This window comes from Rhinolophus sinicus, linkage group LG02, assembly GCF_036562045.2.
Source record: "Rhinolophus sinicus isolate RSC01 linkage group LG02, ASM3656204v1, whole genome shotgun sequence".
NCBI classification, from domain to species: domain Eukaryota; kingdom Metazoa; phylum Chordata; class Mammalia; order Chiroptera; family Rhinolophidae; genus Rhinolophus; species Rhinolophus sinicus.
In genome coordinates, this window is record NC_133752.1 from 28,447,749 (window position 1) to 28,475,621 (window position 27,873).

Consider the following 27,873-nt stretch of genomic DNA (forward strand, 5'->3'; position numbering starts at 1 on the left):
AAATAGAGACATATCTCCCATTTTGGAGTAATTTTTCGTTAGACACTGTTAAGAACAAAGCAGATATTTGTTTTTTGACATAACCCCAAATCCATCGTTGGAAAATAAACAGGCAAGCACAGACATTATTTGAATAAGAAACATGGTAAGTTAATGTGAATTTCTCCCTAGTTTGAAAATGATGTTATCACTACTAGTAAGAATACCGAATTTAAAAATTGAATCCTTTAAAGAGAAAAGTACAACCTATACTTGCAACATACAGTAAACTGTTTGGTGGATTTTTTTCTCTTTCCTCCTTTCTTTCATTCCTTTAATCAATTATTCATTCACTTCACAAATATTTACTGATTGCTCACAAGCCCAGGTTACTATGCTAAAATCCTTATCTCCTTAGGCCACACCCACCTTCCAGCCCAATGGAGCCAAGTCTTTTGGCTTGGGTTTTACCTTCTCTGAGACTTGTGTTGCAGACGTCTCTAGAATGACAAAGCTTAAAAAGTCTATATATGGAATATTTGGGAGTGTCAACTTACAAATTAATTTGCTAATCATCAACAAGTTTAGCCCTTTGATTCTATATAATCTTGTACTGGATTTTTAAAACTCTTTCTTTAATTTCTTCTCATACCTTCCTCCTTGACAGAGATGTTTCTCCCAGTTCCCACTTTTCTGTGGTTTCCAGGAACCTGACTTTGAATGAAAATACTCTGTCTTTTGACTATCAGGGAGGTGGGGAGAAAGAGAATTTTCTACTGCTCCTAATGTACACCTGATTTTTAAAGCATAGGTTCCTTATTATTATATTTCAAGCTTACAATTCATCCATATATTAATAAAGGCCTCCATGTCTCGTATTTCATTTTTCCTAACTTGTGAGAAATGAGTAGAGAGACAGGCAGAGTAGAAAATACTTTTTCCTCTGAGAGTAGGAAGGGGGTGCATATAGAAGCTGTTGTGAGACTGGGAGTTCAGTAGGGGTCAACGTTACATTTAGCTCTCTCAAATAATTCTGTTCCGCCTACCTGTACAATAAATAAAGTGAAATTTCTCATGGATACAAATAAATTTTTTCATTGGACCAGTTACTCCAGTTTCCTATCTGCTAACTTCCTTCCCCCTTTGTCTCAGTTCATTAACTCTACCCCTCCCCGTACCCCAACCCTCCACCTAAGGTATCACCCTCTCCTGGCTACTATTCCGTCTCGACTTTCCACCATCCTCATCCTCAGCATCCCCAGCCCGCTTGTGATTGAGGAGCTCTGCGGGCTGCCGGGCCCCAGATTTGTGAGTCAAAGCCATAGCTCTGGGGTGGGGGACCCGAAAAGTATAGCGGGGGCAAGGAGGTGGGAAGCGCGTTCCCTTTTTGTGTGACCTCAGAGCAAATGTGCCTGGAGTTCTTACAAGACTGCTGGCAGGTTTTACTATTTCCCTGTCGCCCACTCGCCAATCTCGTGGGTCCGCGCACCTCGGGGCTGTGCCACGCACGCCCAAACTACATTCAAAGGCAAGGCTGGCGGCCCACAAGGTCGGGATTGGGGGCTGTGGCTGACCTCGAGGCCACTTCCTCCCTCTCCTCGTCCTTTCTCCACTCCTCTAGTCACCTTCGCTTAGGCAAAACTGGCCCCCAGAGGTGGTGAGGTTTCGCGCACTCTCACTCTCCCTTGCAAAGGGTTAATTTTTCGGATCGCACGAGGGGGAGGAGATTTCCCTGTAGACAAGTAAAAAGGGTGATGGACAAACGTGCGGGCACTAAGACCACAAGGCATTCATTTCCTCCTACGGTGGGTGCAGACGCCGGGAGGAGGAGAGCCCCAGAGCGCGGAGCTGGGAACCGAGCGAGCGCAGGCAATGCTCAGCCCTGGATGTAGCTGAGAGGCTGGGAGAGACCGACCGCCGCGACCCAGCGGCGAGGGGAAGACCTGGGGGGCGGGTGGGGGAAGCATAGCACTCGAAACCTAGCGCTTTACAGATTATTTTATTTTGTGTAGAGAACACGTAGAGACTCCGAAGATCAGCCCCAATGAACATGTCAGTGTTGACTTTACAAGAATATGAATTCGAAAAGCAGTTCAACGAGAATGAAGCCATTCAATGGATGCAGGAAAACTGGTAGGTGATGCTTGTGATATTATGTCCCGGAGCCCGGCGCATCTTCCCGGTATGCCTTTAATGTCGGTGTTCCAGGTCTGGGCTTGAATGGAGCCGGGAATCGCGGGCCTCAGAGAGCCAGCCGCTGAGACACGCGGGTTGCATGAGGCGCGTAGGTCTGGGTGTGCGACCCTCGGCCACACATGTCTCTTTAACACAGATTATATAACATTGAACACATATATGTCTCTGTGTGTGCGCGTATACATACTGTAGATGTTTGCGCGGCAGGAAAGGCGGGAGAGATGCCATAGTCCAGGTTCCCTACCTGTGTTGCCTCCTGGCTTTCATCTAAAGTGGGGTTTTCTTGCTTGGCCTCTCGTGAGCGGAGTGTGCAAGGCTGTGAAGGAGGACCCGGTCTCCGGCTCTGTTTAACCCTCTCCCACCCGCCGTCCTCGGATCTCTGGTCCTCACCCTCTCCCCATCCCTCGTGTCCTTCCTTTCTCCTTGCAGCTCACCAGCTTCACTTCCCTCTCTGCTCTCCCCAGCCGGATTCCTCCTTTCCTTGACCCTTTTCCCTACGGGACCCTTTCCGGTTTCATAAAGAGGCGGGGGCGGGGGAGGGGACAATGAAAACAGAAATAAAAATGAATGAACCCAAGCAAGTGGAGCCACGCCATTATTAGTAAGTTTCTGTTTTACGGAAACGCCTTTTGAACACACTCAGTTCTAATTCAGTGGGAGGCTGCTGATTCGAGTTGAGACACAGATTAAAATCCCGGGTCTGCAGAGTCCTTGGGGGCTCTTCCCCAAACTTCTTAATCGGGGAAAGCGTCTTTCTTGTTTACTGTGTTTCCCTCCGCCAGTCCTTTTGAAAATCCTTGTGTGGGAGGCGATACTGTGTCACCTTGCAATATTTAACAGAGTAGGGCGTGCTCATCTCGCTCTTCCTTGTAGACAGAGCTGCTGTGGCAGACATTCCCTCCCTCGCCCTAACCCCGGGTCTGGTCATCAGTAAAGTGCAAGCCCAGTGCACACCGAGATGGGCAGTGGCCCGCTGCCTGCCGGGTGTTGGGGTGGGGCGTTAGGCCGAGGGGGCTCGCGGGCGCTGGGGTCCCCACCCGCCGCTTGCCGCTCTCCCTCAAGACCTGCCTTCCCTCCCCCATCTCGGCAGTGGGAAACCAGAGACGCTGGCGCACGGGTGGCCGGGCAGGTTGTTGCACTGGGAGAGCTGCCGCCGGTCGGAGCCGGGGAAGGGAATTCAACTTCCTTTCTTTCGTCTCCCAGAGTCACGACTATCCTCGGGTGGTTGGACCTCGCTCTAGCCTCCTCCCGCCCCGCCGGCTGGCTGGCGGCTTGTGGCTGCAGCTGGGCGGAGCCCATCCCCAGCGCTGCCCCCGCGGGCTGGAGGGGGCCGGAGGGCCGCGCAGGGCCAGAGTCGGAAGCCGGGAGGGCCTTGGGATCCGCTGGGAAGGCTGGGAAGGGAGGCAGGGACGGGGGGCATGGGGCCGCCAAGGCCGAGAGCGCCGGGGAGTGGGTGGTGGTGGTCGAATGAGGTTGTACACTGAGGCTTGATCCCGAGGAGGCTAGACGTTGAAAGGCCTCGGCGCTTGGGAAAGCCGAGCCCCTCGGGCTCGCCACCCGGGGACCTTCTCCAGAAGCACTTCCTCTTCCCGCTTTGGGGGTGGTGCTGAAGGCGGGGTGGGGGCGGTGGCCCGAGCCGCGCCACCGCCACCGCGGCCCACCGAGGGCCCGGGTCTTCTCTGTAGTCGTTTGTTTGTCGTATCCTCTTGCTACACAACTCGAGCCCATCTTCCTCCCCCATTAGCCCCATGTCCTCTGTGTTTTCTAAAGTCGGCGTGTCTCCAACTTGCAGCACCCATGTCGAACCTGCCTTCCCAGAGCCGGCTTCCTCTCGCTCAGGCTGCCCCCCTTCACTGTTGGCTAGTCCCCCCTTGAACCACCGCCGCCGGGACTGCGTCTCATTTACTTTTGCCTTTTCTCTGTGGCCACTTTCTGTGTCTCCTTCAGGTACCATTTCCCGCCTCTTTTCTCCATTCACTCAACAAGTACACACAGCCCAACAGGGCCTAGCCCTCACCGGACTGAAACTGGCAAAAATGCGCCAACTTAGCTTTGCCTGTTGGGCTCTAACCGCTGTTTCCTACTATCTCTTTACTTACCTGTAGTTTTCTTCTGGCAATCTCTTTCCTGGCTTTTATTTATATATATAAATCTTTACATGTATGTCTGTGCCTCCTACCAGACAGATCATTAGCTCTTTAGGGTATAGTTCTTGTCCCATTCCATTCTAGACTACTCAGAGCACTATAAAGAACGCTCTGTACATGGCAGATGGGGAAAATGCTTGTCCACGGAATTAAAATGATGATCGGTGCCCATTTTATGGTCAGCACTACCTGTTAACATCTGAAGCGTAGTGTACTTGCCCCCCCTCCCCCCGCGTTTCCAATACTATGTCTTTGCCCCATACAAGAATTTCCCTTTCCTGCCTTTTTCTCTTTGTTGGCTTTATGTTCTTGCCTTGCTTACTGCAGTAAGAAAAAGAAGAAAAAGAAAAAAACCCTGCTGGCTGTTCACCTTCCCTTGCAAGTCTTCCTGACCTTAATTGTCTTGTCCTGTGTGTATTTCTCCCAATGTCTAGGGGGACCAATTTTATAAACCTCCTTCCCATAACTCCAACAGCCACAAAGTCTTGAACCGGCTGTATAAGAAAATGAAAATTTTCATTTCGTATCCTTTGTTAACAGAAGGAATCTCCATAACCACGGCTTAGACCCTCTTGGTGGCAGAAGTTTAGGAAACCGCAAGGTCTTAACTTTTCCCGACTCCTTAACTTAAAATGGTTTGAAATAGCTTCTGGGGAAAAAAACACAATGTTGTGAAGCTTCTACTATGGCTTGAGAAATCATTTACAGTTGTCCTTAAAAATCTCCTAGACATAGCCTCAAACAAAACTTGTTAATTAAGAGAATTATAATTTATCTCAAAAATGACCTAAACTGACTATTGAAGCATTGTGAGGACTGCCAGAGTGCTGTTTTGTCAGTCTGGACTTCCAAGTGTCATTTAAGAGGAGCTTAAGTGTAGTTTCTTAAACATATCCTATAATCCATATTCATTACCTTATTACATATTAATATCATGGGGTCCCTTTTTTGGAGTGGTGTTGTATAAACACTAAAGGCTTTGGCTGAGGCAAGTTTATTGCTGTTTTAATGAATGATTAACCCTATATTCATTGTTCTAGACACAGGATAAATACTATGGATGTTTTTACTTTTCTAATAGATAGTTTGACATATGACAAATTACAAAAGCAATTGAAATGCAAGGTATTATATTCCCTTGGAGAATCATCCTGAGTCTCATCTTGAAACTACACGTCAAGTTAAAAATATCTTGGGTAATATTATCTGGTAAATGAGTTTATTGTATGAGGTAGAGGAAAATGCCAGCTTTTAGCTCAATAGTGTTTTTGAGTTCCAATTTTACACTGAAAGCCCCTTGTGATTTTAACAACATTGAAAAGAGGCATTTTGTTCTTTTATGAGATGTCTGGCTTTTACCTGCTATTCTCACTAATAGCCAACTTAATTTATAAGGGCTGCTAGCAAGGGAGCAAAATACCTAGTGATTGGTAAGGCGACATAAAATTCATTGAGTGAGAAGGCCAGCTGAGCTCTGCCTTCTCTTTCAGCAGCCTGCCAGGTCTGGGCTCACAGTGGATGCTAGTTGCTCCAGTTGTAATTGTCTGGCCAATGATGATTATCTTCTGATGTCGGCTGACACGGGTGTTCACCAATAGGAAAGCAGGAGGCCTGTGCTGACTGCTGTAACATTATGTATGTGAGGTGACGTCATCACAGGGCTTGCCTAGAACCTCGTGAAACCCTCCCCCTCTCCCCTCTGGCATCCTCCTCCACATCCAGTCTTCCAATGCTTTGTATGTTTTTGTGACTTTTTCCCCTCCCTCCTCCCGTGGTGATGGTTATAAGGGTTTTACTATTTTTACATTTTGCGTTCTGTATTGTAGGGTCTATAAGATAGTGTAGAAATTTTTAGGATTAAATACTGTCTAGCTAAGAAAACCTTTTTATCCACAAATTTGTCATTACTAAGGAAAAAAATTAAAAGAAACACTATTTAAAAGAATTGTACATCTGAGTTCTTTCTTATATGTGAGGTTTAGAAAGTAACATGATGTACAATTTCAGTGTTAAAGAACATAAATGCATTATAAGCCTGTATTAATATTTTGCTCAAAATATGGTATCATAATGTCTTTCAAACTTTAAAATGCAGGCTGTTGTTTTTCCTGGAGTGACAATTGCTTTGCATTGATCCCTAAAATCCTCCTTGTGACCTGCTGTATGCATTTGTAAGAAAAATGGCTGGAAAATAGTGCAGTCTGTGGTCATGAAATGGAAAAGGCCACAGAGTCTCATTTAATCAATGACACGACAGCAAATACAAATTTGGTCAGCTGTCTAGGAAAATGCTGTGTCCACATTGTACTCATTATGTTGCTTGCCACTTATTTCGGAGAACCACAGTTCATATTAGCCTTACGACTGAAAAGTCCTGAGTGTGAGGAACTTAAACAGTCATTCAATAAACTTTACAAAATGCTGGGATATTGGCCTAATAAGCACTAGGTTAAGAATGAGAAGACTGAGAAAATGTACACAAAAGAAAAATGTGATCCATGTTATGATTCTAAAAGAATAAAATCTTGTGTGGGAATTCTGATCTGAAAACTTTCATGTATCTTAAAAAAGTTGATGTATATTTATGCAGTCCTTGTTTTTTTTTTTGGTTTTTTTTTTAGGTTTCCCAGGGATAATGCAAATTATTTTATGATTATATTATTCACCTCTATATTTACATTACTTATAAATAGTATATGATGGTAAAACTTCTACATAAGACCTTTTGTTAAATTGGGAGTTAACTTTTGTGGTCTAGAGAAGGCTGCTTGCTTGTTGCTCTTAATGTTAGAAGATAATTCTAATTGTGTCAGTATCACTCCAAAGTCAACTCACTCCAGATCTAAGAGTTGCTTTGTGTAATTCCTTTAAAGAAGAATTTTTCAAGTTGGACAGTGGAAGAGCTGTGAGGGGGTGGAGACTTAGAAATACTTAGGAAGGCATGAAATCACCATCAGTCTTCAGCCAAGAAAGAAAGGAGTATAACACTATTAAGGCAATTCAAGGATTCATCTTTGGTTCAGTGACCTGGGTATTTTAGGCCTAAGTATTTTCTGAGATGAATTATCTAAAAATTGTCTCAATGACCCACTTAATATTTTTTGTATGGACACAAAGGGGAGCTGAGCTGCCCAGACAACAGTCCACAAAATTTACATTAGCTCTTACCTTTTTCTAGTAGCTCCCATTTATCTCTGTTAGGAGAGCAACACATTTACCTAGAAAAGTTTATCTAGAATAGTTACCTGTGCCACCAATATTATTTCTATTGATAACCTTAGGAAATCTGAATGAAAATATAGCATGGCTTTATTGAAATGCTAAAAATCATAACTTTCTTCCTTTATCTGTATTCTGATTGTGTGTGTATATAGGCACATACAAATGTGCAGTGTTGGCATAGCTACTCAGATAATTTTTTAACTTACAATAATTAAGTTACAATAATTTTAACTTACTTAATTAACTTACAATAATTTTATTTTAGAGATAGATTAATCCTTTTTAAAATAAATTATTGGGGTGGCCGATTAGCTCAGTTCGTTAGAGTGCGTTGCTACTAACACCAAGGTTGCCGGTTTGATCCTCACATGGGCTACTTTGAGCGGTGCCCTCCTTAAAAAGAAATATATATATATATATATATATATATATATATATATATATATATATATATATATATATATATATATATATTGCCCTAAAGTAAAAAGTGAATTTGTAATTTTAAGTTTATGGAGCAAAACCCATCCCAAAGTACAGGTCCATGAAAGTCATCTAAGTTCAAGATTATGTATTTATCATGATTCATTTCTATATTCAGTACTCATGATTTTTGGTTTTAAGGGTCTTTATCCTACTATACTGTACTGGAGTGATGAGTACGCAGGAAACTTTGTTTATGTCACCAATTGTAAACTTTCTGAAATTTAATATTGGTTGTCCCCCAACCCCCCAAAAAATGTGCAAGTGAAAAAGATTGAAACTTTGCTGAGATAAATAAGACATGCTGATTAGAAGCAATTTTACTGGATAGATACTCATGGTTTTCTAATACCTTTTTTCTATTTCTTTTAGAATTCCATATAGTTTTTTTCTTTCTAAAGCTCTTGCAGAAGATTTCCTAATTTCAATCTGATAAGGAGAATTATCATTGTTATAATGTATTTTGGGGAGGGGGACCCCTATGTTTTTAATCCGGTTTATGATCTCACCTTTTAAGTGAAGTAAGTATAACTCCATTTTCTTAAAGGTAAATTTCAGATGTTCTAGCTCAACCTTTAATTTTATTAACACCCATCCTTACAGCTAGTTTTTCTTTCAAATGATCCTTTGACTTCTGAGGCTGAATTTTGGAACTGACTATTAACTTTTAATGGACAGTATATAAGATCATTCTTTGAAGACTATGAAAAGATGAGTGAAATGCATGTTTAGCATTTATCTTTGTTAGGGGAGTACAGGAATTTTACCTAGAAAACTATATATATATCCACAAATACATGTACATATACATAAACATGTTAAAGTGACTTTTTAAAAAAAATGAAAACTGGCATAGTAGCTTCAAATCCTATTAAAGTTCATTTCTTGTCTATTTCTTGCTATTAGAAGAATATCTTGCTAAGCCAAACATATTTTCTAAAATTTGCTGCAAAATAGGTCCTTATTTAATTGACAATTTTGTTGATGTTTTCTTAAACTAGTTAATACAATTTTAATGTCTTAAAACTGCAATAATTGATCATTTAGTACTTTGGATTTACCCCAATCGTTAATAAAGTTTAAAAAAATCTTCAATATGGTTAATAGCTGAAACCCTCAAGTTTTCCTGTCTTTTAGGCCCAGTTGCTTAATTGCTATTCACAGAAATGGTATTAAAATGTAAATGTTTTTAAGATGCTAGGCCCATTCTGATTGGGATAATAGACATTTTCAGGTGAGGTGAGTTCAGTGGACTTGAATGCTTTGAGGTCGAGAATTTCATGATTTTGTTTTAGGAGGTTCAATGGAAAAAAAAAAAAAAGGCCTGATGAGAAAGTTTATACGTGACACTTTTTTTTTTTTTTCAATGTGTGAGATTTTTGTTGAACCAATTTGAGCCTTAAGCATTTAAAAGCTGGATTATCAGTGCTTATTACAATAAGAGGATAGGAAGCTGAATAAAAGGTACTCTATATATCAAAATCTATAGTTTCTTCTCAATTTTATGACTTTTTGACATAGACTTTATTAAAGATCTTAGTATGGTAGATTTTTCTTCATTCTGGAGCAGTGATACTAATACTTACTGATTGCAGGCATTTAAAAAAAATGTTTCACATGTGTTGGCTGTTAAATCCTTCTAACCATGCTTTGATGCATGATTTTTTTCAATTTCACACAACAGGAAATGAGGCGCAGTGTGGTTTAAACAAGTTGTGATTTACATGTAGGGATAAAAGGAAATGGGCTCCCTGCCTGACTTAAGGCTTGGTAACCCAGGCTCCAATAATCCCCTTATTTGAATAGGAATACATATTCAATCAATAAAACAATGCTCTTGAAAACTAAACCTGTAAAGTACATGTTTATACTTGCAATAATCTTGCAAGTGTCTGTTGTCTCTGAATTTTTCACTAAGAGGATCCTGAACCCTTAAGACCAGGATAACTACAAAAAGCACCTATCAATGTTATAATTAACATTAAATTTTATAGAGAAATACTTTAATAATTAACCAATACTATTTTCTGCATATAATTTGTTCAGTATTAACGTTTTTATAATTGGAGAAAGCCATGCCACTTTTAATGATCAATAATTGATTCCAGTTTCAACTCAAACCATGACACACAGATTTGAACCATTTCTTATGAAGCGTACTTGTATCTGCTTTTCCAAACTATTAGTCTCATACACTCAGCTTGGTTTTAGACCCTGGATGTTTGTTTCCACCTGATGCTGCCTTCAGCTAGGCTTTCTTTCCTGCGGGCAGGTGTTGGTAGCTACTGGTAAATAGCCACTGTCAGTTGACATGACAAAAAATATGTAGGGGTTGAGGATGTCTCTATTCTTAGGTCAGTTGCTACAATGTGAAGAATTTAAGAGTAATTTTTTTGTTGTTTTGTTTGTTAGTTTTAATTTTTTTCCTTTAATTCCTTTTAATATTTCTTTAATTCTAAAGTAAGAAATATTATAGGAAGAATAAATGAAAACATTAAAAACATAAAGATGCAGGAAAGAAAATGCCTTTAATTTTTTTGAAAATTAGTTTCAGGTGTACGAAACAATGTAATAGTTAGACTTTACACCCCTGACAAAGTGATAACGCCCCTCCCCCAATCTGTTACTCCTCTGGCAACCGCAGTTATTTTGCCAACATTCTTTCAGTCTTGTTTCCATGTTTCTTACATACTTTAGATCACTTAGTCTATGTCCCTGACGGTGACTTCTCTGATGTACCAGGGACTGCACTGGGCACTTTACATTCTTTATAACTTTTTATGTTATTCTTTTTTCCTCTTTACATTATAAATGTGTTTCATGACACTAAAATTTCTCCACGAGTATAATTTCTGGTAGTTGTTTAATATTTTATTGTTTCGGCTTAAATTAATTTAGGTAACCAGTCCCTTAATGTTAAACATGCTATTTCTACTATTTTGCTATTAGAAATAGACCTCTGAACATCTTTGTATATTAATCTTTTCGCTTATCTGATGATTTTTATTTTAGGATAAATATAATCTATCTCATGCAAGGGAATGACTCTCTTTAAGGTTTATGATATCTACAGTCAAGTTGATGTCTAGGAAAGTGGACCAATTTACATTTCACAAGGGAAGGAGAGTTTTCATGCCCTTCTTAGCACTGAAGATGATTACATTTTTAAAAATGTTGATATTAATGTAAAAAATGATATCCCTTTACTTTAAGTTATTTATTTTATTTCTAGTAAGATTCAAAAAAGTTTACTTGTGTTTGTTTTCCATTTGCTTTTGTGAATTATCTGTACCTGGCCTTTCCTAATGAGTTACTTGCTTACACTTGGGATAGTATAAGGATATTAGCCTGTTGTCTGGCATGATTTTTAGTTACCAATAATTTCTTCTCCAGAATGACGTTCATGCTGTCTAGTACGCTAAATTCCATAGTTGGGAGATCTAGCAACTAGTTTACGTAGTATATGAAATATTCTATTTTCCATCACCATGGAAAATGAAGAGAAAAACACCTGTACTTATGTGTACACTTATGGAGGTCAACAGCTCTAGGGAAGAAGGGAAAGAGAAGAGAAGAGGGCTCTGGCTCAATGTGAGGAGGGAGGTATTAGTCTCTGACTTCCTGCTAATTTTCGGACTCTTAATTGCACTGATTTTTCATTGTTTTTTATAGATGTGGTAAAGAGTGTTCACTGTGGTATTATAGGGTAGTGGTTAAGCCTGTGGACTCTGGAATCAGTGTGGCTGTGTTGAAGCCCTGCTTCCACTACATAGGAGCTGAGTGACCTTGCTGCCAGATTAATTAGTGCCTCTGCTTCAGTTCCCTCATCTCTAAATTGGGAGATGATGATAATAGCATTGGGGATGGGGATGGGGATAGGGATGGGGACGATGATGATGATAATGGAATCTACCTTAGTAGGTTGTGAGGATTAAACAATTTATTATGTATATAAGACCTTAGAGTAGTGCCCAGCACATACATTTTTATTATACCTTCACAGTTGTCTGCACCATAGACTTTGTAGGATCAAGAGGGAAAAGGGAGACTGTATGGAATCATAATTAAATTCCTGAGGTAACTCCAAGTGGTCTTGCACTCAATCTTCCAAATACAGTCCCACTACCTAGGAACCACCAAGGTGTAGACACTGAGGGGATAAAAAAGAAAATGTAGGACATCAACTCCACTTTGTAGAAACCTGTAACCTACTTTGAAAGATCCTGGCAAAAGAAAACATTGTTAATATAAATGTGGATTAATAAAAAGTGTGGGGCTGGTTGTACCATGAACATTTGGAAACGTTTTCAGAAGTTCTGCTTTATCTTCAGTCATAAGTAATGAAGTGTAAAGTAGAGTCAATCCTGGTAATAGACACTGATTGCTATTTATTTCCTACAAAACACGTGGGATTATCTTATTTAATAATTTATTCAGCAAAAGCATGAGAGTGTTTTTATGTGTTATCCACACTAAAGGTAGAAATCACTGTTAATAAGTGAAAATGATAGTGGCTGAAAATTTTGGAGTAATGAACCTGCATATTTATGCTTCAAGTAAATCTTTGGTTCAAAGATTTTTTTTTTTCCTTCAATGAAAGAGGTATGGCTGTTAGGTTTCTTAGTGAAGTAAAATAAGAGACCATCATACATCAGTTTTCTCTTCTATGTCTGAATTGTGGTAGGCCTGTGGTAGAGAAAGTTTTCGAGTGGAGTCTCCACTTTCTTTAAGGTTCCCAATTCTCTTATTCTTGAGACAAAAAAATTTCATCAGGACTTCATAGGAAATGGGGGAGCTTGTTCCATGTGCTCATTTGTTCCCCCTCTTAACTCCTCTTGGAGGAAGTGCTCAAGAGGATATGACTGTCTGTTGACCTTGACCTGAGAGCTGGACCCGGGCAATTGGAAGCTCACCTTTCCCCTGTCTGTGGAATGGATGTTCCACCCACTATTCCCATACTAGCAGCCACTTCAGGGACACAGCTTTGAGAGAGCAATGTGTTGTTGAGACCATCTGGACGGTATACATGGCTGAACCACATTAAGGCCTTTATACAAATACATAAGATTCTGGTGGGTGCGTATGGAGATCTACTCATCCCTTAGTGCCCAAGACTAGCCTTGTATGTAAGTTCTCTTGCTTATTGAACCGCCACCTACTATTCGGGAGTGGCCTGCCTTTCTTTGGTCTCATCTTGTCCTCCATGTATGGGGCCCAGTTTCTAATTTCACCTGGGAAACTCTCAAGGTTATAAACCAACAGCTCTGCATCCAGGTCAGGGGTTGACATTGCATTTGAAAGTTGCACTCCTCTTTGTGACAGGATAGTGTGATTGGAGGTGTTTTATAGCTAGCCTCCAAGCCATAGTCTTAACTCATTAGTGGACTGTTCCACTGCTGGTCCTCTAATCTGTGAGTCATTCCTTTTTCAGATTTAGTATTGCATGTACTTGGAATTTGTGATACTAACAGTGACAGTTTTGACTTGTAGAATGACCCAAAGTTCTGGGAAATTAAGCAATTTTATTTTGCTGAGCTCAAATTTGAGAAGCATTCATTTGTCAGAGCAGTTATGTTGTAATTTCTCGTTGTCTGGTAGGTAGGTAGGAAGATACAGAAAATGTATGCTCTTCGAAAAATGGCCCCACAAAGGAGTGCAACACTTCGTATGTACTGACTATGAAATTGAGAAGATTAAGAAGAGGTCAAGGAACATGATGAGGCTTAATCAGAAACAATAGATGATTTATGGAGTTTTCTAGGTTTAAATAGGTTGTTTAAGGAGTGTTCTTCAAACTTCTTGCTCCCATCGTCCTAAAAAAAAGTTTGAAAAACTATGTTCTGCCTCACACATTAAAAAAAAATTTTTATCACAAGTTGAAATACATTAATTTTTAATAGAGATGGAATAGATGAGATGAGGATTGGCTGATTACAATAAATGTTTCGTGACATGATAATACTATGGGTTTATCTACTTTATTGAATAATACACAAGTCTGAAATAAATCACATGACATTTGTATCCATGGTTTTATTTAACTGGTAGCTCTAAAAACATTCCACATTCCTCGTTGACACACTTAAAAGAATCAGTTGCACTAACCTATATTGTTTCTGGTTGTTCTAAGTTCAGAATATCCCAACATTCAGAATGTAGAGGGTCTAATCAGAAAGCAAAAAATAAAGATTAGCATTCTGCCTTACATCATTGTTTATTTTTACTGTGTTTTGGGACTAGAAAGAGAGAGATGAGTAGACTATCAAGTGTCTTAAACTATATTTTCTTGACTGCAAAGAAGGTTATATAGATGATAGCATTTGTTGTGTTGTCATTAGGACCAGTATCCTACTTGGGTAAAGCAATTCCTTATTCTTGATTTGGTCATTCATTGGCAAAACCTGAGGACACTGATGCGTTCAACACACATTGAGAAGCCCCTTTCAGTCAATTTCACTTGGGGTAATTGATTGAAGGCTGTTCTCCATATTGACCTGAAGTGGTATCCCCCCCATTAGTTCTTTATTAGTTTTAGTTCTGACTTGAGCTGTAATTTTGGTCCCACTGCTGCATGACAATCTTGTATTGTTACTGAGCAAAACGTCCGGCTGCTTGCTGCATGAAAGCCAAAACTCAAGAGGCAAGGCTGGTGGAAGGAAAAGTAGGTTTATTCCAAAATGGCAGCATTAAGGGAAGACAGCGGACTCCCTGTCATAAAGACTGCCTTGCTCTCTCAATATTGCTAAAAGGTTTTATAGACACCCAAGGAGAGGGAAAAAACAGGAAGGAGAAGTTGACTAGGCAACTTCAGGAAAAGGCACTTCCTAGAAGCTATTCTGCCCAGGCTCAGAGGCAAAAACCCCTAACCCTCCCAAGTTACTGAAGTAAATAGAACCATTGAAACCGGTATGCCTAGTAAATGGTTGGAAGTTAAAAGAACCATTGGATCTGGTTTGCATAGTAAATACATAGTAAACAGAGTCCTCAACTTTTGGGGGGAGGAGAAGGAAGCAAAGAAAGGAAAGGAAAAAAATTTTCAAAAAGTCCAAGCCAAACCACTGTCAAATTGAATTACATCAGAGGTTTAAATCTCAAAAGTAGAAAATATAGGGTCATCGTTACAATGTGCATTTGAAAATGGATATTATATTCCCTCTAGGCTTTCTTTTCTAAGCCATTTCTCAAATATTTGCGTGCAGTCCACTAGTAACCCGCATGGATTCTTTTGAAAAAGAAAAAATTAGGACTCTCACACTTTTGGGTTGAACAATTAAATATTACCTACTTGGGAACTACTAAGAAATTTATTAAAGCTTACTAAAATTCGGTACCTATACATTAAAATGAGCAAGTCTGTTAGAGAACGGCTGGAGCGGGGGGAGGGGTATTAGTGTTCTGCTAAAAAGTCTGCCACATGTTGCTTTGGAACATTACAAAGCTATTGTACATGACATTCTGGAAATTTTAAGGATTCTCTTATCAGTGAACCACCAGGGTTGTCTTGATTTGTAATTGGTTTTCAATGACTCTTCCTACATTCATATTTGCAGAAATACTTTTCTGAATCTGTTTTGTGATTTCCGATATTTTGGGATTATACCACTTTGACTGGTACTTGATTCTACAGTTCTTTGTAATTACTGATTTCTTTTGGGGTAACAAAGTTTGAGAACCACGCTCCATGTCCTGGATCCTTAACCAGGTGTTTGGGACAGTGTCACCTGGAAGGTTTGTTTCTCCCAGATTACACATGCACAGGCCCTATCTCAGAAATTCAGAATTAGCAGGTCCATGGGGGGCCAGGTACTGTAAAAAAAATCTTCCCAGGTGATTCTGATACTTGCTCCCACTCTGGTTGATGCTGATTCCATCCCACATTCTTTGGGTCTGTCTTCTTAGAACATTGATTTTACATATTGGACTCTTCCTCTGCCAATCTGCTCTACCTCCTTTGTCATCTATGTGGGGCCAGGAAATCTCCCTGGCCAGCACCCACCTCCCTCCTTACCTCTAATTCACAACCAAGTCCTGTGTGATCTGGCTTTCAAGTCCTTTTCTGTCCATTCATTCCCATTGCCACTGACCTCCTTCAGGCTTCCTTCCACCACTGCTTTGAATCTCCACTTAATTCCCTACCTCCATTATCTTTCTGGGCTTTCAGCATTATCTTAGTCACAGATTCAATCATGTCACTAGGGTGGTAAAAACCTTCAAAGGTTTCTCATTGTCTACCAGTTGTCTACAGGACAAATCTAAATTCTTTTGATTAGTTTGAAAGGCCAGTCAATATCTGGCTCCAATACCCTAGTGTTGTTACCTATTGAAGCAGCCCTCATCCCCTGCTTACCTATTCAAATGCAGATTCCAAATCTTTTCCCTTCCCCTCCCCACCCATCCAAAATCCATTGTGTCTTCCTTGTGGTTTGCTGGCACTTGGCTCATAAATACATTCGTATTTTTTCTTCTAGCTTTGATTGAAGTCAGTGCCTCTAGCCTTATAGTTGTACATTTTCTTGTTTGGATATTCAATGTGTGTTGAACACATCAGTGCATGGATACACTGGTTGTTCATTCACTTTCAAATGTTCCGATTTATTATCCAGCGTATCTTTATATTGTCCTTCAGTGAATCAGGAGATGTTCCAGCGCCTTGGAACAATAATAAAAATGCTTATTTTATTCTTTTCACCTAACTTTATTCTTAAGAGTAAAAGGTATTGATTTATAATAGCATGACTAATTCTGTGTTTCCCTGAAAATAAGACCTAGCCGGACCATCACCTGTAATACGTCTTTTGGAGCAGAACTTAATGTAAGACCCAGTATTATACAAGACCCAGTATTATATTTATTATATTATATTTATTAGATTATATATTACATATATTATATTATACCCTGTCTTATTTTAATATAATTTTCAATTTTATATTAATTTTTGCTTCAAAAAAATTAATGGATGGAGCAAAATGAAAAGATGCATTAGAGCTGATGGTCGGGCTAGGTCTTATTTTCAGGGAAACATGGTTCTTAGTCACAGACTTCCCTAAAGTGAGGGTTGCATGTATAAGGAAGAAAATAATACCAAAATGATAAAAAAATAGTTGTATAAACGTGGTAAAATGATGGTTATTATTTCTCCTTTTGCTCTTCTGGTTTTCTGTAATCTTTTTATGTTACATTCTGGGCATATAGTACGGGTGGTGTGATTGATTATACTTATGGCCTTTTCTATTTTTTTGCAGTAACTATAATGTACTTACTGTTTTTATAATAAAAGATAAGTTTTCATTTTATAATGGTATACTATCTGGTATCATGTAACACTTTTTTTTAAAAAGGACGCATTTTTTTCAACAAACGTTCAAATAAGCAATACAGTTAAACATAAGAGTCATTTGTGACAACTCTGAACTGCACATTCTTACAGCAAATTAGTATGCTTTTTTAGGCTAAGGCAGGGATGAGTCAGTGTTGGTGTCACAAAAATATACATCTCTTTCTCCAATAAAATTATACAGTTTGATTATTTTTTTTAGTAGGAAGGGGTCATAGTTCTTCAAGGGAGGGAAATACAAGACATTAATTTGACTTGAACATTACAACTTTTACTTCTGGAATGTAGCTAAGAGGGCAAAGCTTCCCCAGAGACAATAGTCATCTAATCTAATAGAGATAAAAGATTAAACATAAACCTGTCCCCAGAGAGAAAAAATGAATAGGATAATTGGCTCAGGGACCTGGTGGCACCTGGAAACAGATGCTGCGCTCATACCTGTAATACATACATGATTAACAAGTATAATCCAGTTTTGCAGAATGCCTGGGAGATCATGTCTGAGTTAGAGGAGCTAGAAAGATTTTGTTACTCGCTGAAACGAAGGTTATTAGGGGGCCAGCCTAGTCCAGAGTCCAGGCTGTGTGGATTCTGAGAACCTGATGTGTCTGGATAACAAGTCCCAGGGATCTGGTTGAGGACAGTGTGACAGGGTTTTTTCACAGGACTGCTTTGTAGAGCTAATCTTGTCAGTCCTGGGCATTGCTTTGGACTCTTGCTTCTTCTGGACTAATTCTTAGAAGACAGGGAGATGGGGATTGCTGTTGAGTGCACCAAAGTAGTGTTTTGTTTTGTAATAGTGTTTTGTTGTTTTTTTCGTTACCTATATGTAGGAAGATTTGCCACTCCATAGTCTTCTTTTCCTCTCAGTTGTTTCAGCGATCAAACTAAAGGACACAGCAGAGAGGTTGGAGGTGAATGGTTCCAAATCATATGGGTACTGTTTTAAAAAAAATCTCTGTAAATGATTCAATGTAATGATATTTTGGTTCTATCCCTCCTATAAATTTAGGAAAAGTTGTGCTCTTAAGCCTTAGACAACTTAAATAAGTATTCTTTTTAGATACAAGAAAACACGATAGGTTAGAAATATCCTAGAGGAGCAAAAAAGAAAATATTAAATACTAAGGAAAATATTGCATATTTAATATATTTTAAGTATGTTAGACTTGATTTTTCTAAGAGTCTTAAAATACTATTTCCTCAAAAGACTATTTTTCTTAAAGTAAATTAATATTTTTAATCTAAACATTTATGTCTTTCTTCTGTAACAGCAGAAGTAAAGGCAGGTCTAGCTCCTTTCAGGTCGTTTTTGTTTGAAGTTTTTCTCAATTATAGAAATTATTATTATTTTCTTTATTTTGAAAACTACCCCAATAATAAAGCATAAGAAATTATACATAGTTTCATATTCTAGAGCAACATGTTTCCATCAGTCTAATACCATAATTACAACTTGCTAAGCCATAAAATGTGCTGAGTAGCACAATCTCTGTGAATATGTAGGTGCAGTACCTTCCAGTAGAGAGTGAGAGCTATATGATTGTCCTTGACTTTATTACATTAGAACAAGACTCTTCACATAAACTTTTGATAAACTTTTGAACATTCACATTTTCGTATATGTTCTATAAACGCCAAATGAATATCTGCATTTATTTATTTTGAAAACCGGCTTCAATTTTAATGCTGTATGTATAATATAAATATTGTGGTAATTTTAAAAATAAACCTTTCCTAGTTATTGGGCTTATTCTTTTTAAATTGAGCAAATATTTATTCTAACATCTTTTGTTCTGCTGTGACAGTAAGAAGTGGTCAACACATGATAACTGCTGCCTAAGCTTTGATTGTGTTATTTGATGTGGCTAATTCAGGCAAACCAGAAAGTTGGTTTTTTTTGGACTTACATTAAATAGATGAAATAACTCACTAATAATGGAAAACTGCATGAAAGAAATTTGAAAAAAAAAAAAAGACTCTATCATGTTTTTCAGAATTATATCATGGCTAAGGAGTAGGAAGTTCAACCTCAGAGGTCTGAGTTCACCGTCTGACTAAACATTCTGTGGAGAATATTTCTTCCCCACAAAGCATTTGGCATCCAGAGGGTCCTTTTTCTGAGCAGTGCTGGAGGGACAAAGTATGGAGACTCTGAAGTTGGTGAATTAGTCTTATCATACCTTCTCACTATAGAGTACAGAAAATAACAAAAAACTGGTGCAACTAGATGTCCTCTTCAGGATTAAATTTTACTAAGTGGAAAGACTTATTTAGGCTCTTTTTTATGTTTATAGTTCATCATCTCTAGATGAGTTGTAATAGATTTAAACTGCTTTCCTTAGGTAGTTACAATATAACAGCTCCAAATGTCTTTTTTATATGTAAAGTCTAGGACATTTGGAATGTAGTAATTTTCTGAAATAGTGTTATAAATTATGCTTTCATTGGTTTTTGAGCCAGACCATCAATAGTTTGCTAGCTGTCTTCAATAGTTAGCTTAAATTCTTTTTTCATGTTAAAAGGAAAGGCAGTCCTCCTGTTTTCTCATGAGTTCAGCTGAGTTTAAAGATTAATGCTTTTCTATCCTATTTTCTGGAATTTATGTATATATTGGTTTGTTTCATCCACTGTATACACCTGGATGCCTAGAATTACGGAGATATACATATAATCTTTACTTTTTTAAAGATTTTACTTAATGTAGTGAAGTATTCCTACTTATTTTGATCATTTTTAGAAGGAATAAGCCTATCAGTTGTAGTTTCTGCTTTTGATGGGTAGGCCTGGGGCAAGAGACTTTAAAAAACAGTTGTAGAAGATTTAGGAAACTAAAATAAATAAAAATAAGAAAATGAATGTCACCTTGAGATAATGCTAACATTTTGGAGTAAATCTTTTACAACTTCTCTCTTTTTCCAGCTAATCATCTCTGTTTTTCTTTGTAACAAAAATATTATCGTAGAGCTCATACTATGTTTTTCTATAATCTGACTTTTTAAAGAATATACAATCGGCATTTTTCCATTGATAAATGCTTTTTGCCAAATTGTAAATGGGATAATTGTTTCTTTAATGTAATGTTCTAGCTGACATGTGAAAAACTTGAGGAGATGCAGATCACTTTTTTCAATCAACGTATTAGTTTCTGTCATTCTTAGAAGGAAAAAGAAAACTAGTAGCTTTAAAAGATAAAAAAAAATACACTGAATAATGGTATTAAAATGGTTTCAAGTTTGACCAGTGAAATAAAAAGGCAATAAATGTCAGGTTATTTTCTTCATGGATTATGTCCTCTTTGGGTAATACTCATCAATTTGCTATGCAGAATATACCCACCAATAAAGGAACTGTGTTGCGGTGCTTTCAATTGCAAGTAGCAAATGTAATTAAACATAAAACATTTAATGATTTCATATAATAAGAAGTCTGGTTGGAAGCTTCTGTAGTTCAATGGTTTAATAATGTCTTCAGTGGCCCAGGTTCCGAGTTTTTGTCTTGCCATTCTTAATGCTATCAGCAGTATTTTCCTGGAGTCACAAGACAGCTGCCATATCACCAAACATCTGTTCTCACTTCAACTTCCCAAGCAGAAGGGAAGAGGCAGCATCCAAGAAACCTTATTTTATTTCTCTTCTTATCAAGGATAAGCTTCTAAGCCAACTTACTCTTAGTAAGTTTATATAAGGATTTGCTTCTATTATTGCTATAACTTCATCTCATTGGCCAGGCCCTCATCTGATTGCATCACATGCCTCACCATTCACTGGCAAAGAGGTTGGGATTGCTCTGCCCTCCTTTAGACTACTGAAAAAGAGTGATTGATTGCCTTGGGATACTTATACCAGTCGTGATTTGTCTCTCAGGGCCAGGCACATTGCCCTCAAACAGTATCAGGTTAAGTTTTCTGTTAGCAAAGGAGGCGGATTAGATTATCCTCAACGGTGTTAGTATAAGAACATACAGTCTGAGAAGAAGAAAAAGATGTAAGCCTGGTATAAAATTCATTTCAGTACTTTTTACATGATTCTTTACAAATAGAATGGTCTTATTAAAAAATTGAAACATTGATTTATGTGTAGTGATATTAAATGTAAATTACTCCTTAATCTTTGAAGATAGAGCTCTAAATCTCTGCAGTTAGAGCTCTACTAACCTCATCGACGTGGAAGAATAGGAAGAATAATTCTTACATGAAGTACAAACAAATGATTAAGAAAGAAATAGGTTCTTTCTAAAGTTTTGGAATCTTCAAAGTTTAGGAATCTCCTGTGATATAAAGTTCTACAAATTATGTCACATGAGATTCCTAAACTTTGAGCCAACATTGACAAAGTACGGGGATCACTGCTATTAGATACCATTCATCTTCCAAACCTCAGTTTCCTCGGCTATAAAATAAGGAAAATAATAGTACTGACCCGATAGTGTTGTTGCATTGAATAAATGAGTTAATATCTGTGTAGTATTCACTAATGCTGCATAAGTTCTAGTTATGTTATTATCTTGATTTTAAATGTGTCCGTATTTCAGTTTACACAGTACATTCACATTATCTCATGGTCCTGTCATGGTGACCCTGTGTGATAGGAATTTTCATCCCCATTTTATAGGTGAGAACATTGCACATTTATGTCCTGATCATTTATGAGCCCAATGATGATTCTGTTAGTCTTTTTAGTTTAATTATGAATGTTACTTATGCTGTAAGCAGAAATTGTAATATATGTGGAATGTATACATTCTGAAAGTATATGGTCCCATTAGAAAGTAAGAAGAAGAAGGGAAAGGAATGTTTGGTTAGTAGGTAGCAAACATCCTAGGAGTTAACTGCACCCAATAGAAATAGTTATGTTTGTTCACTGCATTCAATTCTTGGTATTGACTTAGACACATAGATGTGAAAACTGTAGGGTGAGACTAAAAATGTAGGTAAAGATTGTGGTACATAATATGACAGCTTTCTGTGCTTTAAATATGTTCTATGCTTGTGGATTTGGCATCTGTGACTGATAGGAAATGGAAGGAAAGCAGACCCAGTCTTGTGAATTCGTGTTGTCACTAGCATGTCAAACTCAGAGCAGGAGGTCAATAGAAAGCCCTTAGGAAGTCTCATCTGATTCACTAGGGCACAGGCAAAAAGACACCATCTGAATGTTTAATATTTTCTTTTGGTTCATGTTCAAAAGTAACAGCATTCATCATTATGAAAATTATGCGTTTAAAATAGCTGAATGGCTTTATATCTGGATATTTTAAATCTTTTTTTTTTTTTAATTTGCATTGAAGGTGATGTCATTTCACCTTATTTTTGGCCAACACATCTAGTAGAAGGACCAACCAGTTATTTAATCAAGGAATTTTTTTACAGTTCAGGAAGTTGTTTTGGCAGAATGCAGCCATAGGCTGAGTGACATGGACTATTTCATAATAACAGGGTAAATTACATTACGATGGTCTCCTACAGATCTAGAAATCAGGTGAAGAATTCATTCTTATCGGGTCTAATAAAATTTTAGCTGATGGTCAGGAGTCTGTAGAAATGTCTCTGACATGGATGCTCTAGGATGAGAAAATGAGTAGTTGTGCGTATTATTAGAGGCATTAAGGGAACCTGTAGCTGTAATTGCTGTCCTGGGACTCTTGCTCAGAGTGCAAATTAGCCTGCTGTGATCACATTTTGTTTCTGTTAAGGCTGTTCCTGGGCTTTGACAGCCTGAGTTCACATTTCCCTGTTTGTGTTCATTCTCACACTTGACTAAGTCATACTCAGCAATCTGTGTTGTCGAGGCGGAGAAGCAGGTCAGAGGTCTTATGTGAATATACAGATAAGCAGATAAAGATGAAATACTGGTATACGATTGTGGTGATGTGTAGTATGCTTTCTGTACTTTCTTACATAGACCTATAGGTTCACTTGGCACAGGACTGCTGATTGCAAGATGTCACCTGAACATATGCATTGTGAAAAGTCAGTGTGGCTCCAAATTCTGCTTTTCCTCTTGTACTGAGGCCCTGATCAAAAGCTGGTTTGGGAGATTGGGGAGTGTTGTTGATTTTCATGTGTGCCCATGCACTATATTGCATAAGGCTCAAATGAAAAGTCCCCATATTGCAGGGGACATATATCCATTGTTTCACTGTAAGAAGTCTGTGTAGTGCACAGTAAAAAAAAAATAGCAAGAATTTTAAGTATTTCAGGCTAATGCAAGTATTTATTTTCGCAAGCATTTATTTTAAACTAAGTAAAATGAGATCAGATTTTTCAAGAAGAAAGGTAATCACTCAACTAAGGAACCAGTATCAAATATGGATTCTATTCTAGAAAGTTCTTCCTTCCCAGGTGCTAACCCATTACCTAGATGAATTTGCACCATGTACCTCTAATCCATGTTCCTTGTAGGAGGTACAGTCAATTCTTATTATTTGCAGCAATGTTCTATCAAGTTGCTGGAGATACAGAATTGGCAAGTTCTAACCCAGGGGAAAATACAGGGTTAAGTTTCTATGCAAGCCTCAGGTCACAAACATTTTTGTCAATCAGTCAATACATGAGCTTGTTTTATGTGTGTTTCTATTTAAAGACACCTTATTGAATATATACTGTTGATACATGAGCATTGAACCTGCAGCCAATGGCACACTAACTCGTGCCTGAACAAAGCTTATCTAACATGTATTTCTCTGTGTATTTCTGTATCAGGCACATCACACAGCCTTCCTGTGCTTGGAACATTAGACAGCACTGCAGCACTTAGGACCATTTTAAACATGAATCACCAAAAAAAAGCACAAAAATGCATAAACTGTGGGACTATGTAGACTGAAAAAAAGACACATGTTACAGAATGAGAGTTGAATGTGAAGGGAAAATATTGCCTTGTTTGACGTCATCTGGGAACGTGGTTATCGGGCAACTCAAATTATTCACCGCCGCTCTATGCATGACCACAAATGAAACGATAAAAGCACTGTGAATAGTATAGATTTTGGAGTGAGAAATAAGTTTTAGTGAGTGGGTTAATTTGCAATAATGAGGATCAACTGTATTTAGTTGTAGGAAGTCACATCTGAGTCTTCATACTGTCCTGGGTAACCCAGCATTCACCTATGGTTAACAGGGAAAATCTCTTCTCAGCATTCTGCGAAAAAGTAAGTCTCTCTTCATACAGACAACTCGTCTTTTCAAATGTGCATCACAAAGCATGCCTTTAAAGCTAGAGATTTAACATTTTATTAAAGGAGATAAGAATGAAGTCCAAAAAATTGTGATTTCCTAGGGGAGAATCCAGACAGAATTGGGAGAAGGGTGGATAATTACAAACACACACACAGTAAATCGTTTGTCGTTGCATTTATGAATGTGGAAGATGACTGAAGTGTGTTTGCTGGAAACTGTAATATTTCTTTAAAGACGTCTATTGAGCATTTAATGAGGATATTAACTAACAGTCAGTGAGAGCCTACGAAGGGCTTTATGAACATTGACTCACTTAACCCTCCGTTTTATGAAATATACTTTGTGACTGGACATGTTTTGCAGCTCAGGAACCTCAGACACAGAGGATAAGTGACTTGTAAAAGGTAACACAGCTGGTAATCAGCAGAGATGTGCTTCAAACCCAGGCAGGCTGGATCACCCACTATGCTTACTCCCTTTTCCACTTTGGCCTAAGACCTCATCACTTAAAGGGAAAATCACAGAAACTATTTTCAAAGACAATATTTAAAAGGGTAGGGATGGTGGTGTTACCGGAGAGTGAGTCCTTCTTGGCGTGATAGCCACGTTCTTGGCTTCTTGAGCAAAGAATTGAACGTGACACAGAAATAAAGTAGTGAAAGAGTAGTTTGTTAGAAGAGATAGTACACTTCAAAGAAATAGAAGCTGATCCCAGCATTAGAGAAGGGCTCAAGGGCCCCAACTAACAGAGGCCTTGGTGGATTTTATCTTTGTCTCTCAAATAGGCTGTTCCTTTCTGGGGGTGGGGCCACCTGATTGACACCTGTGATTGACAAGAGGCTATTACCTCATCTTTTTTAAACTGCAGATGTGAGTGGCCGGTTTGATCTAGTTGGGTATCTTGTACCATTTTGGACAGAGAGGAGGTCTTTTGAATAGTAATGCAGAGCTCTGATATCTATGTCTAAATGCCTGCATTGTTTTTCCCTTGAGAGACATGATCCCCATAAAATGTCTATGGGAAGTTGAGGGACAGGAGGTCTATTCTTCTGTATCTGCTTCCTGCTGGGCAGGGGCATAGAGCTGTCCCTACCTATTGGGGGATTCACGGAACACTCGCCCTATCTGATTTCAGGTGGGAGGAAGGGTTCTCCTGATCGACCTTGCTGGCTTCTTTGGTTGTGACTGGCAGTCTTGTTGGGATATCCTCTGTATCCCCCAAGGCCCCTGAATGAGGAAAAATAGACTTTAGTTAGCTCTCTAGAGCCTGTGGCCATTCAACCAGTCATTTAAGTGGTGTCAGTTGTCCTGGAGTTGGGCCCAGAATGGGTTGGACAATGATTACTGGCCTGGGGGTATGTTAAAACCTATTTGGTCTCTGGTATGGAAATGTCCAAGAGTTAGGTCCAGAATGGCTTGGGGGATGTTGGGAAGTCACAGGCTTTAAGTATTTATCTGAGAGACATTCTGTGGTTCAGGCCTGGAGCAATCCTTTAGTCTAGGATTCAGAAACTGATTAGAAGAGTAATCAAAGCCAGGGGCTAAGGAGCTAAGAAACTAGGGAAACGGAGACTTAAAATTTCTGTAGTGAGGGAGGCTTAAAACTTTTGTAGTGAGGGAGCTCTCCCATATCAGTGGGAGAATGGGCTGCATTTTGTTAAGGAAGGACCAGATCAACAGAAACACATTGTATAAGAATCACAGTTTTAAAAAAAGTTCTGATGGTATCCTTTGAATTAGTCTCTTATTCTAATGACTTATAGCAATATAATATTCACATAACAAGCTACAAACAGCTCGAAAAATGCTGATTCATTCTTGAAGAGCTAATTTTTTTCTTCGAGTAATCCTTTAATGTTTGCTTATTTTTCAGGGCTCATTTCATAAAGTGATACAGGGGCAAAATTTCTACTAAAACATTAATCTTAACTAATAAACACTCCTTAAGAGTTCTTCCAGTTGTAATCAAGCACTAAGTCTAGAATTTTATACCAAAAATACAACAACTTCCTTAATTGGCCTGGCACTTGTCAGTACCTAAAATCCTCAAGTTTTATACAAATCCCGACAACAGCCCTAAATATTGAGGTAGGCATTCTGTTCTTATGCCTCTGAAAAAACGAAAAGAAACAAAACAAAAAACAACCTCCCCCATATATATTTAAATGATACATGTTAGCTAATTGTATGTTCTTGACAAAGATTAATTGTAGTCAAGATTATTCTGATGCAAAGGTCCTCTTTCCCTCCCCCCAAAAGACTTTGCTACCCCCCCCAAAAAAAAAAACAACCCTCAAAACCTTTAGTAGATCCTTATGTATCCATTGAAATCATATTACGGAAGAATATGTCCTGACAGAAAATGCACATCATATATTACTAAGGGGGGAAAAAGGCCTGCCTATAAAACAGCATGGCCAATTTGTAAACCATACACACATATCACACATATCAAAGACACACACACATACATACATGCAGTTTTAACTGTGTGTGTATCAAGATTCTAATCATAATTATCTTTTGAAGATGGAATTAAGTTTTTGCTCCAGGAAGCCAGAACTGTGTCTCAATGCACCTAATATTTTTGTGAGTAGAGAGACTAAGATGCCTTTGTCTTCGGCAGCAGTGAGCATGCAGGCTGTTCAGTTCGTTCCTGGGTCAAGCCAGCAGTGATTACTAAAAGATCAGAGTGTGCCTGACATGTAGGGGACAGGTGAGAAGACAAAGAAGGCAATAATATCTCAATCTGTTAGAATCACAATCCATTCAGGAGGGCAAGCGCCAAGGCAAAATGCAGGTAGGATACCATACAGCAGAGCTATTATTCAAGTGCTGGAGTACAGGGATTATTGTAACTAGGAAAAGAAAATCACTATGCCGTCGGGGTTTTAGAAAGACCCCATTAAGAGGCAGGGACCTTGAGAGCTTATAGTTGGATTGGCAAAAAGGAGAACTGGGAGCTTACTTTTCAGGTGGTAGAAATGAATAGTGCATGCTTTCCGATATACCAACCATGATGGTTTACAGAGCACTGGGATTAAGAGGCAGTGCGGTTCAGTTCCTTCCTGTCAGGCAGGGCAAAAGTAGAAACAGAAGAACTTAGAAGAGTTCTTGTTATCTGAAAAGAAAGGTGATACCTCACAATTGTTCAAGAGAGCTAGATGATTTTTCTGTCAGTAAGTTATGGACAAACCAAGGATTTATAGCATCCTTTGTATGAAAGTCAGTGATGTAATGTCTAAGAATACGACAGCCCAGAGGCCAAACTCATGTGGCTCTAGCTACTTCCCAGTGATGTCACCTGATAGCAGGCTAGAATTCACAGG

The 27,873-nt window shown here is 38.7% G+C and overlaps 1 protein-coding gene across 5 annotated transcripts in view; it reads left to right on the forward strand.

The window, feature by feature from the left end:
- The first annotated feature begins 1,615 nt into the window (after positions 1–1,615).
- The window catches only part of ELOVL6 (ELOVL fatty acid elongase 6), a 117,860-nt gene continuing 91,602 nt past the window's right edge, over positions 1,616–27,873 (forward strand). The window contains exons 1-2 of one of the 5 annotated variants that reach the window (XM_074322499.1): positions 1,616–1,636; positions 1,992–2,112. In XM_074322499.1, coding sequence (XP_074178600.1) covers positions 2,024–2,112 — 89 coding nt within the window. In that variant the 5' untranslated portion in view covers positions 1,616–1,636; positions 1,992–2,023. Of the gene's footprint in view, positions 1,637–1,659; positions 1,849–1,888; positions 2,113–27,873 lie in introns of those variants that run through there. The other 4 variants (XM_074322494.1, XM_074322508.1, XM_019741960.2 and 1 more) reach the window with 4 other exon arrangements.